Source organism: Bradysia coprophila, unplaced genomic scaffold, assembly GCF_014529535.1.
Source record: "Bradysia coprophila strain Holo2 unplaced genomic scaffold, BU_Bcop_v1 contig_87, whole genome shotgun sequence".
In the NCBI taxonomy this organism is placed as follows: Eukaryota; Metazoa; Arthropoda; class Insecta; order Diptera; family Sciaridae; genus Bradysia; species Bradysia coprophila.
This window is the reverse complement of record NW_023504014.1, coordinates 1,161,184-1,177,431: the sequence shown is the minus strand read 5'-3', so window position 1 is coordinate 1,177,431 and position 16,248 is coordinate 1,161,184. Positions and strand designations below refer to the sequence as shown.

At 39.0% G+C, this 16,248-nt stretch overlaps 1 protein-coding gene across 2 annotated transcripts; it reads right to left on the bottom strand.

Annotated features, from left to right (window-relative positions):
* Window positions 1-67: 67 nt before the first annotated feature.
* On the bottom strand, window positions 68-14,720 carry LOC119084620 (serine protease inhibitor 28Dc). 2 transcript variants are annotated; one of them, XM_037194685.1, is made up of 7 exons: window positions 14,412-14,720; window positions 2,352-2,462; window positions 1,972-2,282; window positions 1,800-1,896; window positions 1,499-1,723; window positions 1,302-1,439; window positions 68-1,231 (listed from the first exon to the last, which is right to left on the bottom strand). In XM_037194685.1, the coding sequence occupies exons 2-7, from the start codon at window positions 2,450-2,452 to the stop codon at window positions 115-117; spliced, it is 1,989 nt and encodes a 662-aa protein (XP_037050580.1). In that variant the 5' UTR covers window positions 2,453-2,462; window positions 14,412-14,720; the 3' UTR covers window positions 68-114. The 2 variants fall into 2 exon arrangements, with proteins under 2 accessions (XP_037050580.1, XP_037050581.1); XM_037194686.1 differs by lacking the exon at window positions 14,412-14,720 and adding an exon at window positions 9,697-9,833.
* Window positions 14,721-16,248: the final 1,528 nt, after the last annotated feature.

Here is a 16,248-nt window from a genome sequence, read left to right as displayed (position 1 = left end):
AATTTTTATTGAATCTTCCGATCGAGACCGCCAACAGGATGATATAACTAATCGAAACACAACGGCAGCCCGAACATTCCCATTCGAGAGAAAAATTTATTTTTAATTTCAATTTCAATTGGTTGGTTCCACAACGGTTCCATAGAACAATGGTAACTTAGTGTCATCGTGACGCACGATGAATATGAATGGTGTTTCGACACGGAATATCACATCCGTACCAGTACGGTATAAAGTGGTGATGGTCGCCGCTCCGCCTTCCGTTCCTTTCTCATTTACTGTCAGATCGACTTTATGCAATATTTCGGTAGCAAATAGACCCGGATTCTGACCAGGTGCTTGTGACAATTCCGTCCGCAATCGGTCCAAATTCTTCAGGCTCGCGGACGGATCGATTTGACGACGCTGTCGCAAACGTTTCTTATCCGCATTTCCCTTTACGATGCGCTTGGAGAGAATGTAGTCTTTGAATGTTAACGTGGGCTCATTCTTCAGTCCGCTTGGAACTTTGTAGCTGACGACGTTCCGTTTTCGTCGTTCTGATTTTTTCTCCTCATCGGCTTTCGTTACGGCATCACTTTTCGGTGGCTCGGTGGACGTGGCGTTATCAGCTTCTTCGTCTTCACCATGTCGCGAAAATAAGAATGGTTCATCGTCATCGTCTCGAACCGGCGAATAACCGCCAGCAGCGAATTTATTGTGCTCGAATAGACTTGCCGTGTAGTCATGCCCTGAAAAGCCATTACCTGCCGTTGTAAAGCCAGACGATAGTGGGGCCACTGGTGCCACTGGTGCGAATACCGGTTGAATAGGCTTCTGTTCGTTGTAGTAGTTACCATTCCCATAGTCCTGCCCATTCGATATCAGCGATAGATCACTGCGTCGTTCGTCGAACAGCGAATGCAGCCCCATTTTCTCGAACGTTTTCTTCAAGTCAACCTTGTTACTGATGTGCATCTTCGGGAACAGAATGATCGACGTTTTCCATTCCATTTTTGAGATCATGTCTTCAATCTTGTCAGCGGTTAGATAGGACTGCAATTGACGCAATCGACTCCGGCTGGAATTGTTTGGCAAGATAATGTACATTGTGGACAGATTTCGGCGATATGGCAACGCTAAGATTCGACAGTCGTATTCGACAGCGTCGTAGAATGGAAAAGTGCCGCCGTGAGCCATCATCTGTACTTTGATCGGTGTGGTGCCGAGACCATCTGGGTAAAAGTCTTTGCTGTAATCATTAAGTGATTCGGTGAGTTGGTCGAATGGAAACGTGTGGAATAGAATATAAAACGACTTACAGTCCAGTAGCTCCTTCAATGAACGTTGTCTCCCACATAGCTTTAAAGTACAGTGCACTAGCAAGAACCACTTTAGTATCCGGTTGGAAGAAGTTAACGATTTCTGGAATTCTTCCGTTTGTTTTCTCGTTAACCCAACTGGCGAATAGAGAGCGGAGATTATTGTCAGAGTTTCACCAAGACGAAGGGTAACTCACTCGTTGATGTATTTCGTTGCATAGAGGCTGTCCCTAGTAAAGTCCAGACTTTTCATATTGCTTTTGTAGACATTGAGCACGGCACTTTGGTAGTCCGGACGAATGGAGAAACCTTGCTGTACGAAGACTCCGTTAGCGACCGATACTTTGTACTCATCACCATCGTTTGTATTTCTCAGTCTATTTGATCGTTGGCCACCATACACCTTCCAGTTCGGTTGTGGTCTTGTTATTACGAATTTTCGGGGTTCATTTAATCGATCTGGCAAATATGACGAAAGGTGGAGAGTGGATTACTTACCTGGGATGAGCATCATTCCGAATATTCTGTGCGATATCATCGATGAGTAGTCCGAATTCCTCATGGATTTTCCAGGAGTTGTTGATTAGGTACTGATCTGGTGAGAAGAATAGAAATTTTTCGATTACAAACATTCCTGCTTCGTGTGCGCGGAAGCAATGAAGCTCTTCACCTTTACTCAATCCCATTATGCTCAACAGTTCATGGTACGTATTACCACTGGATCCAAGTAGAAGTAAACTCAGCGCGCCATAAATGCTAATTGGCGAAAACACCTCGGTTCTTTCGCTCCTGGTATTCAGTAATGTTTCGCCAACGTCATGGGCCATTTGTAATACATTCGTTGCCAGTAAATTCGATATTTGGGGATCGAATCTCGGATCACTCGAAGCGGGAGCGTATGGATAGGCTGGTGCCTGTACACCAATACTTTGTGTTGGTTGAGCGATATGATCGAACGTGGGATTATCGATTTTATATTGGCTGGTGCGGCGAGAAGAGAGTCTCAAATTTAGTACTTTAGAGCTGTTAGGAATGCGATGGTTTACTTACTCCAACATTTCCTGCAATGACAGTCCTTGACCGGCAGAATAATGGAATTGGACAGCTAAGCATAGAACTAGCACAATCGGGTTTCTTTGTGGTACATTCATCTTGTCTTATCTGAAAGTTAACAAAATTGATAAATTTGAGTGTCTGCGCAGAGTTTGGTTAACCATTGTCAAACATTTCACAAAAGCTTTCAGAGAAATCTTTAATCAAAATTGGAAAAATTAGCGAATAAACCTCACGCCAAAAACATCATTACGGACACACAACAGTTATTTCTACCACCGCGGTGCAACGAGTGTTAAGTGACTTGTGTGCCTAAAAAAGTTATTTATGACACCGAGTGATAAGCCCTTTTTTAGGCACTATATTGTTACTCGAGGCCGTAGGCCGGTTTGACAAAATGTGCATCGCATGCCTATAAAAGCAATTATCACCGAATTGCATACAACGCAGGCTTCGAGTGACAATTTACACATCTAGTACCTAAAACAGCATATATCACTCCGTGACATAAATATCTAATTTGGGAACTTTATGTCTAGTTGTCACACTCGGCCTTGAGTGACAATCTATACATCTAGTGCCATTTATTATATCACTCAGTGGCATAAATAACCTATTGTGAAACCTGTAACAATTGTCATCTGATTAAATGGTACCTCTTACACTCTTCCAAAAAAAACATAGCTAACGCCGACCCGTACGAAACACCTATTCGTGTCAAAAGCCTTTAAAATCACTTACATTATCCACTCTTTGCCTTGTTAGCATATACAAATAAATTGCCGGAGGCAATATAGACAGCCCTGTACGAAGTCAACTTTCATAAATTCCTATTTAAACAGCTATATACCGCTATATTTAACTATATTTTCCTATAAATAAACATTTCACAGAAGAATATGCTATTATATAGCTCTATATGCCTGTATATAGCTCAATATAGCTGTATATAGGTATATATAGATGTCCATATATGGAATGCCTGAAACACCCCACACACATAACAAATTATTTACATGTTAACAGAAACTCTCTAAGTACCATTTTTCCCCAAGATATATCACTTTTAATAAAATCCAATATGGCCGCCGGCAGCCATTTTGTTAGGAGACCGGAAATAGTACCGATGCTTTACATTCGTTAATACCTTTCAAACAAAAAAAAATTCATGAAATTCGGTCAAAATTTACTCGAGATATTGTCAAAATACACCACGTTCACTGTACTTCCGAGTAGCCAGATAAGAGCTCACTCCAAGAGACCTAGCTCACGCTCCGGAGAACATAATTTCATAAATTTTTTTTCCCTGATTGGTACGATCAATACCTATCTAATAAAGCTAAAACAGACGAAATATGTTGAAATGTGGCCGACCTACAAGCAAAAACTGCTTGCCGCCCTGTGCCTGTTCCACACCAAGGGGTCTAACTCACGAGTCGGTCATCCGATTTCCATAAACTTTTTTTTTGTCGATCGGTATTGTAAGTACCTTTTATTTGACGTATCACTGACAAGTGTAGTGCTTAAATGTCTGGAGATATCGTCGAAAAACACTTAGGCACTTATTGGGCCCCAGCTCCGGAGAGGTCGATCCGAAATCACCCATCTTCGAACTTAGCCTGTCTTTTGACATTACCAAACGAGGAAAAAAAGAATTTTTAAAATCGGATGCGTTTTACTCAAGTTAGAGAACCCACAGACAGACGGACAGACGGACGGACAGACGGACGGACATTTTTTTTTTCTCGCGGATTTGGCATCTCTATACAACCACAATAGGTTTCCCCTTACTCAGGGAGTCCAATTCGACGTGTTACAAACGTATGCGTAGACCTATAAGACCCCAGTACTTCGTACGGGGGTCTAAAAACATTTAATTTGACCGGTGTTTACAGACTTTTGCAAAAAAAAAAAAAAATGTAAAAAAAATCGACTGATCTTATCAGCCTGACAAATTAGTTACACGCGCAGCGATTTTGGTTTATAGACCTTTTTGTTAAAGAGATGATTGTGCGGTGTCATTCGCTTTTTTTATTGATTGATTTAATGAACAGCTGGCTTATATGTCACAAACAAAACAAGAGGAGATTTACGCGGCAGGCGCGTTAGCAATAGACTCGCACGTTCCTAAACTACATTTTTCGCAATATTTCCACTCATTTCTTAGTTGAGTGTAATTGCTATTACAATTGCCACAATCGCAGTAGTCCTTATTACATAAATTCAATTACGAAATTTATGGTAAAATTGTGAAATCACATAATAGTCAACTGTCAAATGTCGAACAATGTAGGGTTAGCGGATCATACATTTTAATCAGTCAAGTCGTGACGCTCGTCTAGTTAACATCTCCGCTAAAACATTCTCTCTCAACTATCAACTATTGATAGTTGACTATCAATAGTTGAGGGAGAATGTTTTAGTGGAGATGTTAACTGGACGAGCGGATCACACATTTTAATCAGTCAAGTCGTGACTCTTGTCTAGTTAACATCACCGTTAAATCATTCTCTCTCAACTATCAACTATTGATAGTTGACTATCAATTTGAGGGAGAATGTTTTAGCGGAGATGTTAACTGGACGAGCGTCATGAATTGACTGATTAAAATGTATGATCCGCTAGCTACTAGATTGTTCGACATTTCATGGTCAACTATTGAAAGTTAACTATCACACCAATTTCGCAATATTTCGCATGATTTCGCAATATTTCCACACATTGCGTAATTGAATTTATTACAGAAATTTACAGCAATTTACGCAGCCCTCGTCTGGTGAACATCTTCGTTGAAGCATACTGCTGGCCACTTTCAGATACTAATATTTGAGTTCTCATCGAAAAGGCTCACCCTCTATCACATATCAGACATACGTGAGAATGGTAGTTGGGCAGAGTGAATTCGATTGGGACTAAAAATCTTAATGGAGTGATGTGTGTCGTTGCGCGAGACGCTGTGACCTATAAATTTTTGAGGTCTGATCGAAAAGGCTCACCCTTCATCAATATACCAGACTCAAGTGATAATTGTAGATGGGCAGAGTCAAAAAGATCGGGATCAAAAGTTTGGATAGTTTGAGCGTGTCGCTTCAACCGTCCTTTCATATTTTTCTAAAGTTACGACACACAGACAGACAGACGGACGGACGGACGGACGGACGGACGGACGGACGGACGGACATGGCTCAATCGTCTTATAATATCATACTGATAATAATTGCCCACTACGATATAGGCCGTTTTCGATTATTTCACTTACTTACACGATGGTGGGCAAAACATAAAGACTCTCACGATTTACTTCGTATCGTGCGAGTCTAATTAGCGACTCTGTTACTTCCACTGTTTTAAGCCTTTAAAACTGTTTTAAGGAAAATCTTTTACTTCAATTGTTTTAACATATAGTTATTTACGCATCTGTTGTGGACGGTATGTTTTAGAGGGATTCATTTGAAAATCAGTCTACCGAAATCGAACGCATTTTCTATTGGAATTTTTTATATGTACCTAGAAAGGACTTCGACCCTAGAATCCAAAACCCTTTTTCAAAAAAAAATTCTTCGAAGTTTGTGTGGCTGGTGAAAGGTGATCGAAAACCGAAAACTTGCACTTTTCTTACAAAAATTTCTACAGTTACACGAGCCGTACAGGGTCGTGTGGGGTGTCATTAGAAAGGTAGTCACACGTACTATTGAGCCAAATAGAGACCTATTGGTTTTAAAACTCATCCACACTGAAATACGTGCAGTTGAAGTTTTCAACCCAAGACTTACACTGTTCTTACGAGAAATTTCTCGAGGTACACAAAACGTACATGGTCGTGTAGGGTGTCATTTGACAAGTAATTTAATGTGCTTTTGGGTCAAATAGGGTCTTATGTGGTTTGGATCTATGATGAAATAGAAGTTGAATTGTTTAGGTGTACATATTTCATCATAGATGCATCCAAACGTCATAGGACCCTATTTGGTCCGAAAGCACATTAAATTACCTTTCAAATGATACCCTACACGACCATGTACGTTTTGTGTACCTCGAGAAATTTTAGTAAGATCAGTGGAAGTCTTAGGTTGAAAACTTCATCCGCACATATTTCAGTGTCGGTGAATTTTAAACCCAATAAGTCCCTATTCGGCTCAATAGTACGTGTGATTACCTTTCTAATGACACCCCACTCGACCGTGTACGGCTCGTGTAACTGGAGAAATTTTTGTAAGAAAAGTGCAAGTTTTCGGTTTTCGATCACCTTTCACCAGCCACACAAACTTCGAAGAATTTTTTTGAACGTGGTTTTGGCTTCTAGGGTCGAATACCTTTCTAGGCACATATAAAAAAGTCCACTGGAAAATGCGTCCGATTTCGGTAGGCTGTTTTTCAAAGGAATCCCTCTTAGGCAATTTATGCGGGTTGTAGCCCGAACGAAGTGAGGGCGACAATCGAAAGTGCCTAAAATAAACCGTCCACGACAGATGCGTATACAACTTTTCATGTTGAGGGCCTAGATTACGAACATTTTTTTCATCCGTGCGGTGTGAATAACCTTATTTTCTTTACTCGAATGCAGTGAGAAGAAGGCGTTTTGTTGCCGTTCTCTCTGATGACAGTTCAGTTTCTTGTTTCTCCCATGGGGTGAAACAAATTGATGTGTTTGTTTCGTGGAAAAGCACGAGTATTCACACCATAAACGGATGAATAATCATGTGTTCACCTTGATCAATAGTGGAAGTAGGAAATAAGAACATCAATAGAGGGAAATAGGAAATTCCAACTCGCATGACAATTCATGACCAGAGCGAAGCGAGGGTGAAAACGTTGTCTCTTGTTGGAATTTACTATTTTCGCCCCTTTGCAAACAAATAACCATTCAGATCGCACTAGCCAAAGTTTTCTCTTTTTTTGTCATCGCTTCACCGCTTCAACAATTTATTTCTCAGCTGAAATGTCTGGCACTAAGATAGTAGATAGTAGATGGTAGATAGTAGGCGGTGTGAAAATGGCTGGGCGTAAAAAATTTTGCTCGTCGAATTTGTCTTAGTTTTTCAAGTTATTTCTTGGTTTTTGTGGTTTGGTTGATGTTAAAGTTGTTTACAATTGTGTACGACTGTTTTCGCGAGCGATTGTTGTTTTTCCCGAATGAAATTTCGACGGACGGAGACTTAGGCGGTGAAACGGGACAGTTACCAACATTTTTGCTCGACACGTTGTTCAATGGAATTCATGGAACTCATGAATTTGAAGGAAATGCCGAGAAATAGAAGCCGAATACCAATGCGGAAACTAACAGGAGGGATATCGAACGGAGCTGTATCCAGGTGAAGCAGTGAAACTCGATGATGAACGAAGGCTCTGGTCCTGGTGTCAACGTGTTGCAAATACGGTTTGTACCGCGTAAATGATACTGAACTGATTCGCTCAGGACACAGTGCAGCGCGGTTTGGAGAAAACTCTGACTCCAGTTGACGCAGATACGGTTTGTATATGTTAACGGTTTTCGGTACGTGCGATGTAACTTGAAGAATGAATGGTTGATGCTTTCCAGTTACCATTCTCTGAATGTGTCGTATCTCACGGTTTTTCTTTGTGCATTTACACTTTTGATTTCGATGTGCCGTTATACCAGTTTTGGCAAACAGATGCTTAACGGATGGTCCTGTACGATTAGAAGCCTTATTCTTGTTTTCGCTCTTCGTACGTACACAAGTACAATGGGTTTGCAATTGTTCGTTGTTGCTCTAGACTTTCCGTGATGTTGAGCGCTTCGAGTTTCGGTCTGTTGTTGGTTTTAATTGCTGTCGACGTCTGTCAATTCAAAGTTGTGATTCGTTAACCTTCAGTTTTTCTTTAGCGTTGCTTGAAGGGAACGTTTGCCTTGCTTGGAGGAACTGTTCTTTCCGTAATGTTTAAGGGCTTAGCAGCCTCTGAGTTTGAGCGTTTCTTGCTCGTTTCCTAAGAGGAGCGTATCCTCTACATGTAGGTGTCGTTGTTTACGTGGTGTGGCCAACACATGTGGAGCGTTTTACGAATCGTTGAGAAGAGCATTCCCCTTGCGCGGTCTGTCGGAACAGCGAGTATTTCATTTGCTTCCAGTTTTTCTCGGACGTTTGTTGATGGGAGCATTCTCGTTTCTTTGACTAGCGATAGTGTAAACGGTTTTATGTAATAATTTGGCTGTGTTATCTTCTGCTACAGATATCTGATCTTAATGTTATCTCTCTCGTTTCACGCGCTAATGGCTTATTGGAGAACGCTTTTTTGAATGATTACGCACCAACGCTTGATAATGGCCTTACGATGAAATATCGATGAATCTGAATGAATGGTTTGTATGACGTGTGGTTTGGTAAGTCTCCTGCTACAGGTAATTTTCTTCACGATACCAATTCTATACAAAAATATTTCCGAGCAATGAAAGAGCTCAGGTGGTTGGTTCATCTCCCCCACTGCCGTGTAGTTAGTCCGACCACATAGATCGTGCGACGGTGGTTGAGTTAGTTACCACAGAAAGTACTCTGTGGTATATAAGAAAATAGTAGACCAGAATGGTGTGCCCTACACTGATATCAATCAGAACACACATAAGGCTCGAAAGGTGGAAGTTGAGCAGGGAGAGTGAAGACGTTTTAATGTGTGCTTTGAATGTAATCAAGGAGAACGAAAAGGGAGGATTAGGGTCTGACTTACAATCAAATCAAACCAAAATCCTCACGTCCAATGTTCTCATGGGATCGCTCACAGGAGCACGTTTTGGTTACTCAAGTCAAGTCAAAGTCAGTGAAATGTCCGGCACTAAGAAAGTAATTATTTAGGTCAGATACAATCTCCATTTTTTGTTGTTGTCGTATTCAAGTTAGATTAATTGGTCTTCGATACTGCATATGCCGACTTTTCGATTAAAAAGCAAAACTATCGAAATATTTGCTCTGTGTTACAGATTTACCATACAACCAACTCTGACGACAAACAAGTGAAATATAAATTGATAAATTCTCAACATTTTCAGGTCAAATTTTTGTAATCAGCGAAGGTCTGCACCATTACCTTCGATACATGTGTGTATGGAATTTTGTCTTCCATATCAGACCGTTTTCTGGTAAATAATTTTTTCTTATCGAATTCACGAATCAATGTCAATTAAATTCACATTGATGAAAGGTAAATATTTCCGTTGAATTTCTCCGAGTGTCTTAAGCAAAAAAAATTGACTGGTAAGAAATTGGCATTGTCGAGTCGAGTGTTCTTCAACGCACTTACACGAAATAACATATTTTGATCAATTAAGGTAAAACAAACAAATTATAGTTTTCGCCATAAGTGAGAGTTCAGAGACGTCGGTCGTACAAACCTGTTTTCTTTTACTTATATAATTGAAAAATTATGATTTAACATTTATCAATGAGTACACGCGATATATAAAGTATTGTTTGATGAATGCGGTTACGACGAGAGCAACACGGATGATATACATTAAATACTAGCGCGTAACTGAATTCAATTTAACATTCAATAACTTTATTTTGCAAAAATATAATTCACAAAGTCTCCCCGCCACAATTCGCTTGCAGCGACATTCATCAATAAATCGTATAAATACCCGATCGAGCTAAAATGTGGGTATCGTGTTGACTGTTGCAAAAGTCTTGCATTGGAATAGCACTATCAAAACAAATGTTTATTGTTGATCGGAATGCCGGAAAGACATTAAAAAAAAATATTGCCTACACGTCGGAACATTATTTCCTCTGTAAAAATCTGCTATATTAACCGGCATCAGAACACTTGATTCTGAATCCGAACATTAGATTTGAGTCCTAGCCATATGCTAGCATTGTTCGACAAAAATCAATCAAAATATACCCTAACCAACACGCTTCAAGCATGAGTGGAACTCTAAATAGGGTACTAAAACTGAACAAATTTTGGCACTCTTAAAAAATTTGGTCACTTTTTAGCCCCGTACGAAGTACGAAGGGGCTTATAGGATTACGATGCCGTGTGTAATTGATGGAATTCGAAGCAGACGGTAAGGGCAAAGTGTTTGCCTATGTTCATAGATGACGAATCCGCAATAAAAATTTGGTCCGTCTGTCCGTCTGTCTGTCACGTCGATATCTTGAGTAAATCAAATCCGATTTCAAAATTTTTTTTTTCCCTGAAAGATAGTCAAAATAGTGAGGCTAAGTTCGAAGATGGGCATATTCGGGTCGGCCCTTCGTGAGTTAGGGCCACCTAAGTGATTTAAGGTCTTTTGGTGATATTTATGGCAAAATAAACGATGGAAATGTAAATGAGTAAAATCGGGTGAGTGGACCGTGAGTTAGGGCCTTAGAAGTGAAAAGCTACTAGGGCCCTATGTGTATTTTACATATAACTCGAGCAAATTTCATCCGTTTTTCGTAATTTTTGTTTCATTTGGAAGGTAATCAAAGGCCGAATAGAATGTTGTTGAAAAAAAATTAAATTTGGGTCCTTGGACTTAGGCCACTACTAGGGCCCTATGTGTATTTTACATATAACTCGAGCAAATTTCATCCGTTTTTCGTAATTTTTGTTTCATTTGGAAGGTAATCAAAGGCCGAATAGAATGTTGTTGAAAAAAAATTAAATTTGGGTCCTTGGACTTAGGCCACTACTAGGGCCCTATGTGTATTTTACATATAACTCGAGCAAATTTCATCCGTTTTTCGTAATTTTTGTTTCATTTGGAAGGTAATCAAAGGCCGAATAGAATGTTGTTGAAAAAAAAATTAAATTTGGGTCCTTGGACTAAGGCCACTACTAGGGCCCTATGTGTATTTTACATTGAACTCGAGTAAATTTCATTCGTTTTTCGTAATTTTTGTGTCATTTGGAAGGTAATCAAAGGCCGAATAGAATGTTGTTGAAAAAAAAAAAATTTGGGTCCTCGGACTAAGGCCGCTACTAGGGCCCTATGCGTATTTTACATACAACTCGAGTAAATTTCATCCGTTTTCCGTAATTTTTGTTTCATTTGGAAGGTAATCAAAGGCCGAATAGAATGTTGTTGAAAAAAATTAAATTTGGGTCCTCGGACTAAGGCCGCTACTAGGGCCCTATGCGTATTTTACATACAACTCGAGTAAATTTCATCCGTTTTCCGTATTTTTTGTTTCAATTGGAAGGTAATCAAAGGCCGAATGGAATGTAGTTGAAAAAAAATAAATAAATTTGGATCCTCGGACTGAGGCCGATACTAGGCCCTATGTGTATTTATACTCAATAAATTAAAATTTTAGGGCTATTTGAAATTTTTGTTTTATTTGAAAGGAACGTCGTACGGGGCTTCGTAATTGCGCTATGCGCAATTTCTAAGATGTACACATTCCATAATAATTTTACTTTAACTACTTTAACCGGCGCATAGGCTTACGGTCAAAGTAGGGTGACAGACGCACTAGGGTCACGTACGCAATAGATATACGGGTTTGTACGGGGCTCAGTCGCAGCAAACGCTCCGACTGTTCTGATGGCTCGTTTTATACAAAGTGTTTACTCTATTTGACAGCTGTCATTAGAAGCACTTTTGCTTGAAGTGCGTTGCCCTACCACTTAAGACATGTTGGCTAACACCAGATGAATTTGTCTGTGTAATACTTGGTCTAGAACACTCAGCCACACCGTATTTTATGCTCAACATTTTACTGTAATTTTAAAAAATTATTTTTTTAATTGAAACCAAAAATTCATTGAATTTTGTTCCAGTGTTGGAGGCACGCTCATAGACCATGACTCAATTATACATTATATCCATCAGCGTTCGCAAAGACCTTAAAACACGTATTTTCCATTGAAATAGATTACAGCTACCGTCATGTATTGTATGTGATGACTATTTTGATGAAATGCTAATTTCTTTGTTGTGTGGCAGAATAAGTGATATGCGAAACGCAGTACTCGGCCTAACATTGCGATTTGTTCGCAGTTCAAGGGTAGACCGGTATATCAATTTTTCTGTTGCTCATGCTTTTGTTTCGATGATAATGTGGGAAAAGGCAAATATTTGCAGTAGGTATTCGTCACCACCATGTTTATTATGCGAAAACTCGAACGATTCAGCTTCAGCACTACTGTTTGTTAAAATCGAAAGTAGAGCATAGGAAGTATTGTCGTCTTGTCATCCGAATGATGTATTATAGGGGTATGTATAGGTACCCAATGTAATGCTAACTACATTCCAAAAAAATTCATGTCGACTGTTTGTCAGCTAAAACTAAGCGGAGTACAATGACAAATATCGTGAAGATCTCAAGGCCGAAAACAAGCGAATAATTTTGCGTTGATGGAATCGACATTTATGCTGCGTTTTCCATTGTCTTGGTCTTGCCAGTGGCAAATATAGGATTACAATGAACGATGCAGTATAATTGTCGATTCCATCAACGCAAAATTGTTCGTGTAGAAAATTTTTGAATTTCTAAGTTTCTCTGATCGATGTATTCTAAAGTCTCGCAGCTGTTTGCGAGTGTGATAGCCCTGATGTCAACTTCCATCTAACCCATACATTCCATGGAAAGAGAATCTCACAAAGTGATCTTATTAATGGGTAGTTAATAGCAGGTGAACGAATACATAGCAGGCGAATCTCTCAGGAGATCGGATAAGGCATATGAACCAAAAATGGTGAGTCTCCCATACGTAGATCTTTTGAATGTGTAGTTTGACCATGTATGCATATCATACTTAATGAGACTGTGTGACAGCCGAGATTTAGTTCTTTGTGTGTTTGTCCTTACCAATTACCTGGTCGGCCTAGGAAGCATAGCGACTATCGCTCGCTGGTTATTGTCAAGTCGAAGTAGAACAGCCCTTACTTTAACACAATACACCAGTTATCCACGGCACTTTGAGTCCATCATAAGGTGACGGTTTAAAACCACGGCAGTGTAAAGTTAACCAGGCTAGAACAGTCGATTTGACGAGAGACCTAAATCCATAGTCGGCCTTAAATTTCGGTGCAAAGAGCTTACTAATAACACAAATGCATGAATCGAATACGTAAACGATTCTAACGGGATTTAGGTCCCTTTTTTAAATGCCTTTGTGTCCTCTGCTCCTGCCTGGTTTACTTTACTGTGCCGTGTTTGAAATCTATGCCAAATTGTTACATTACCCGATATACGAAAAACATTTGTTTTTACGACTTTTGTTATCTAGCGCTAGAAGCAATGAAAGTCTAGAACAGGTATGGTCGATCGGCGAATTCGTCTTAAACGCACTCACATTTTATGTCAAAATAATATGAAAATGAGTGCGTTTAAGTACGAAAATCAAATTTTTTGTCCTCCGGGCGGACAATAGACCATACCTGTTTTGCTTTTTCATTGGCTAGAAGTTTATTTTGAGTGACCCGAGTGTATATTTATCGGCAACCACACATCGTAGAAAATACAAATTGACGACAAAATCAAGGTGCCTCATCAGTTGAAAGATTGAGAATTGTTTTCCCCTCGATAAACAGTTGCATTAGCATCACTCCTTTTCTATGCAAGTGGACTTGAGATATGCTTGGTACGCTACTTCGCATCTTCATAAAATCCAAGACGGAATAAGTATTTTGATGTAAATATTTCGCAAAATAACCAACAACATTCGTCTTTCCCAAACAATATTTTTCTCAAAATCAACTTATTTACGTCTCTCGCCGTTTCTAACAATTTTTTTTTTTATTTACCAAGAAATTTATGTTATGACGACCTTTAAGAGATAGCCATATAACATAGAATGTCAGACTAAATATAAGTATCGAAAAAGCAAAGAATTTTTTTTCGTAGACTATACCACCTATCTATTAAGTGGCGATCTAATCATTTCTATATACAGTATCTCATCCAGGATTTGGATAAAATCATCGAAATTTCCAAGTCAGTTTTTTTCTCTGACTTTTTTTTTTGTTTATCCACAATTAAATTGATGAAATGAACACACAGTCAACTTATTAGCATTCATCGTATTCTAATTCGTGAGATTTTGCGTGAAATACAAGGCAAAGGTCATCCACTCAACGTTTTAAATTAACAACAAGAGAGATCACTGTCGTACCTTTAAATTATCACAATAAACAATTGATTTCAGAGCAATTGAAATCTGGTCTTTTACACACTGAATTCACTAAACTATATCGTCACTAGAATCACTTATCGAAGTTCAACTAAATATAAAAAGATCGAACCAAAATTCAACAAGCAAAAAAAAAACCAAAACTATTTCCACATCTTAATGGTTCAGAAACTTCGTTCAAACTGATATTCTCAGCAGAAAAACCCAACAATTTTATATTTCAATGAAAAAAAAAGGCCAAACCAAAATGTTAACTTATAGGCTGTGTGTTGTTGTTGGATGTTTGCGCGATTTATAATGATTGAATCGGCGTGTGCGAAAAAGCTGTGAATGTTTGTATAAGCAAATGGGTATTAATGTGTGTAATTTGATGAGAACGAAATTTCAGTTAATATTGGTTTCTCACAATTTTTCATACATGAAATGATTTGGTCATTTGGTGAAGTTCGCTCATTGATAGAGGTGAAATAATGACCTATTGTGATACGGTGGAAAAATTCAAAAGCATAACGGCTGTACCTAATTTGGACACATTTCCTGGTTTGCTTTTTAGTTAATTGACTCAAATCCAATCCAATTAGAAGTAGGAGGCGTTTCACGGCAAAAATGTTAAATCTACTACTTCTGTTAGTTGTACTACATCTTTTCTATTGTTTGCTATAAAGTCTATTACTTCATTATTTCTGTTCTTTTATGCTAACATTGAATGCAAATTGAGCCAAATCAACGAATGACTATCAACAACGAATAAAAAACTTAGTGTACAAGAGACGTAAGATAATGGGGGAGTAAATGAAAATCTCTCACAAAATCTTGAACCTCTTTTGCGCTACGATTTTTATGCGTTGTGGGACAGCTTATGAAATATGTACTTTGGTAAGTAATCATATACATAGTCTGAACACGCTAGACGGTTGGAATATTCGAAAGATAAATATCAACGACTGACAAATTACAATGTATGTACAAGCACCATCAAATGCGTGATTATTGTCCTCAATACGTTCTAATATTCGAAATGATGCCATCTAGGAAACTTAAACTTGTATGGATTAGATTAGAGTTATAGGAGGTTTCTAAAGAGAAGCAGGAAACCCAGATCCTTTGTTTCCAATACCTTGTCGCCTCGTTTCCTTCTTCAGGGAAGTTTTCAAGTTTCCAGTAAGAAGTTATCCATACATCATAGTAGTGAACACAAAATATTATATATGTGGTGTCTACAGATACAAACTTACTTACTTAGGCGGGCACTACAACCTACTATTGGTTTTGGCCTCTTCCAGCAATATTCTCCAATCGGACCTATTCCGCGCCAACGTTCTCCAGTCGCTCACTCTTAGTACTTTTAGATTGCATCTTTCCATCTCAATCTCGGTCTTCCTGGTCTGCGGCTTCCATCGGGATTTGTATTTAGCAGTTTCACTGGTACACGTTCCTCGTTCATTCTTTGTACATGACCGAGCCATCTTAATCGATTTTCATTGATTTTGATTGATTGATTGATTTTTGATTTTTCATGGTTGTGTCTTCTTCTCCAGCTGCCGTTCACAATGACACCTCCAAAAATTGATCGAAGAATTCTCCTTTCAAAAACCAAAAGTGTCTGTTCGTCACTTTGTGTCATGCACCAAGCTTCCGATCCATATGCTACAACTGGTCGAATCAACCATTCGCACTTAAGGTTGCGGTTGAGTGTTTTTGACCGGATGAGTTTTTGAAGACTGTAGTAACTCCTGTTACCAAGCGTTACCCTTCTACGTATTTCCTCTCCGTTGCTATTATCACTATTGACCAGCGACCCAAGGTAAATAAAGGTGTC

Coding starts and splice junctions, on each gene's coding strand:
- LOC119084620 (XM_037194685.1), bottom strand. CDS start 2,452: ATGAATGTACCACAAAGAAACCCGATTGTGCTAGTTCTATGCTTAGCT. Junction 1,440..1,498: donor GCAACGAAATACATCAACGA/GTGAGTTACCCT, acceptor TCTATTCGCCAG/TTGGGTTAACGAGAAAACAA. Junction 1,232..1,301: donor ATTGAAGGAGCTACTGGACT/GTAAGTCGTTTT, acceptor TAATGATTACAG/CAAAGACTTTTACCCAGATG.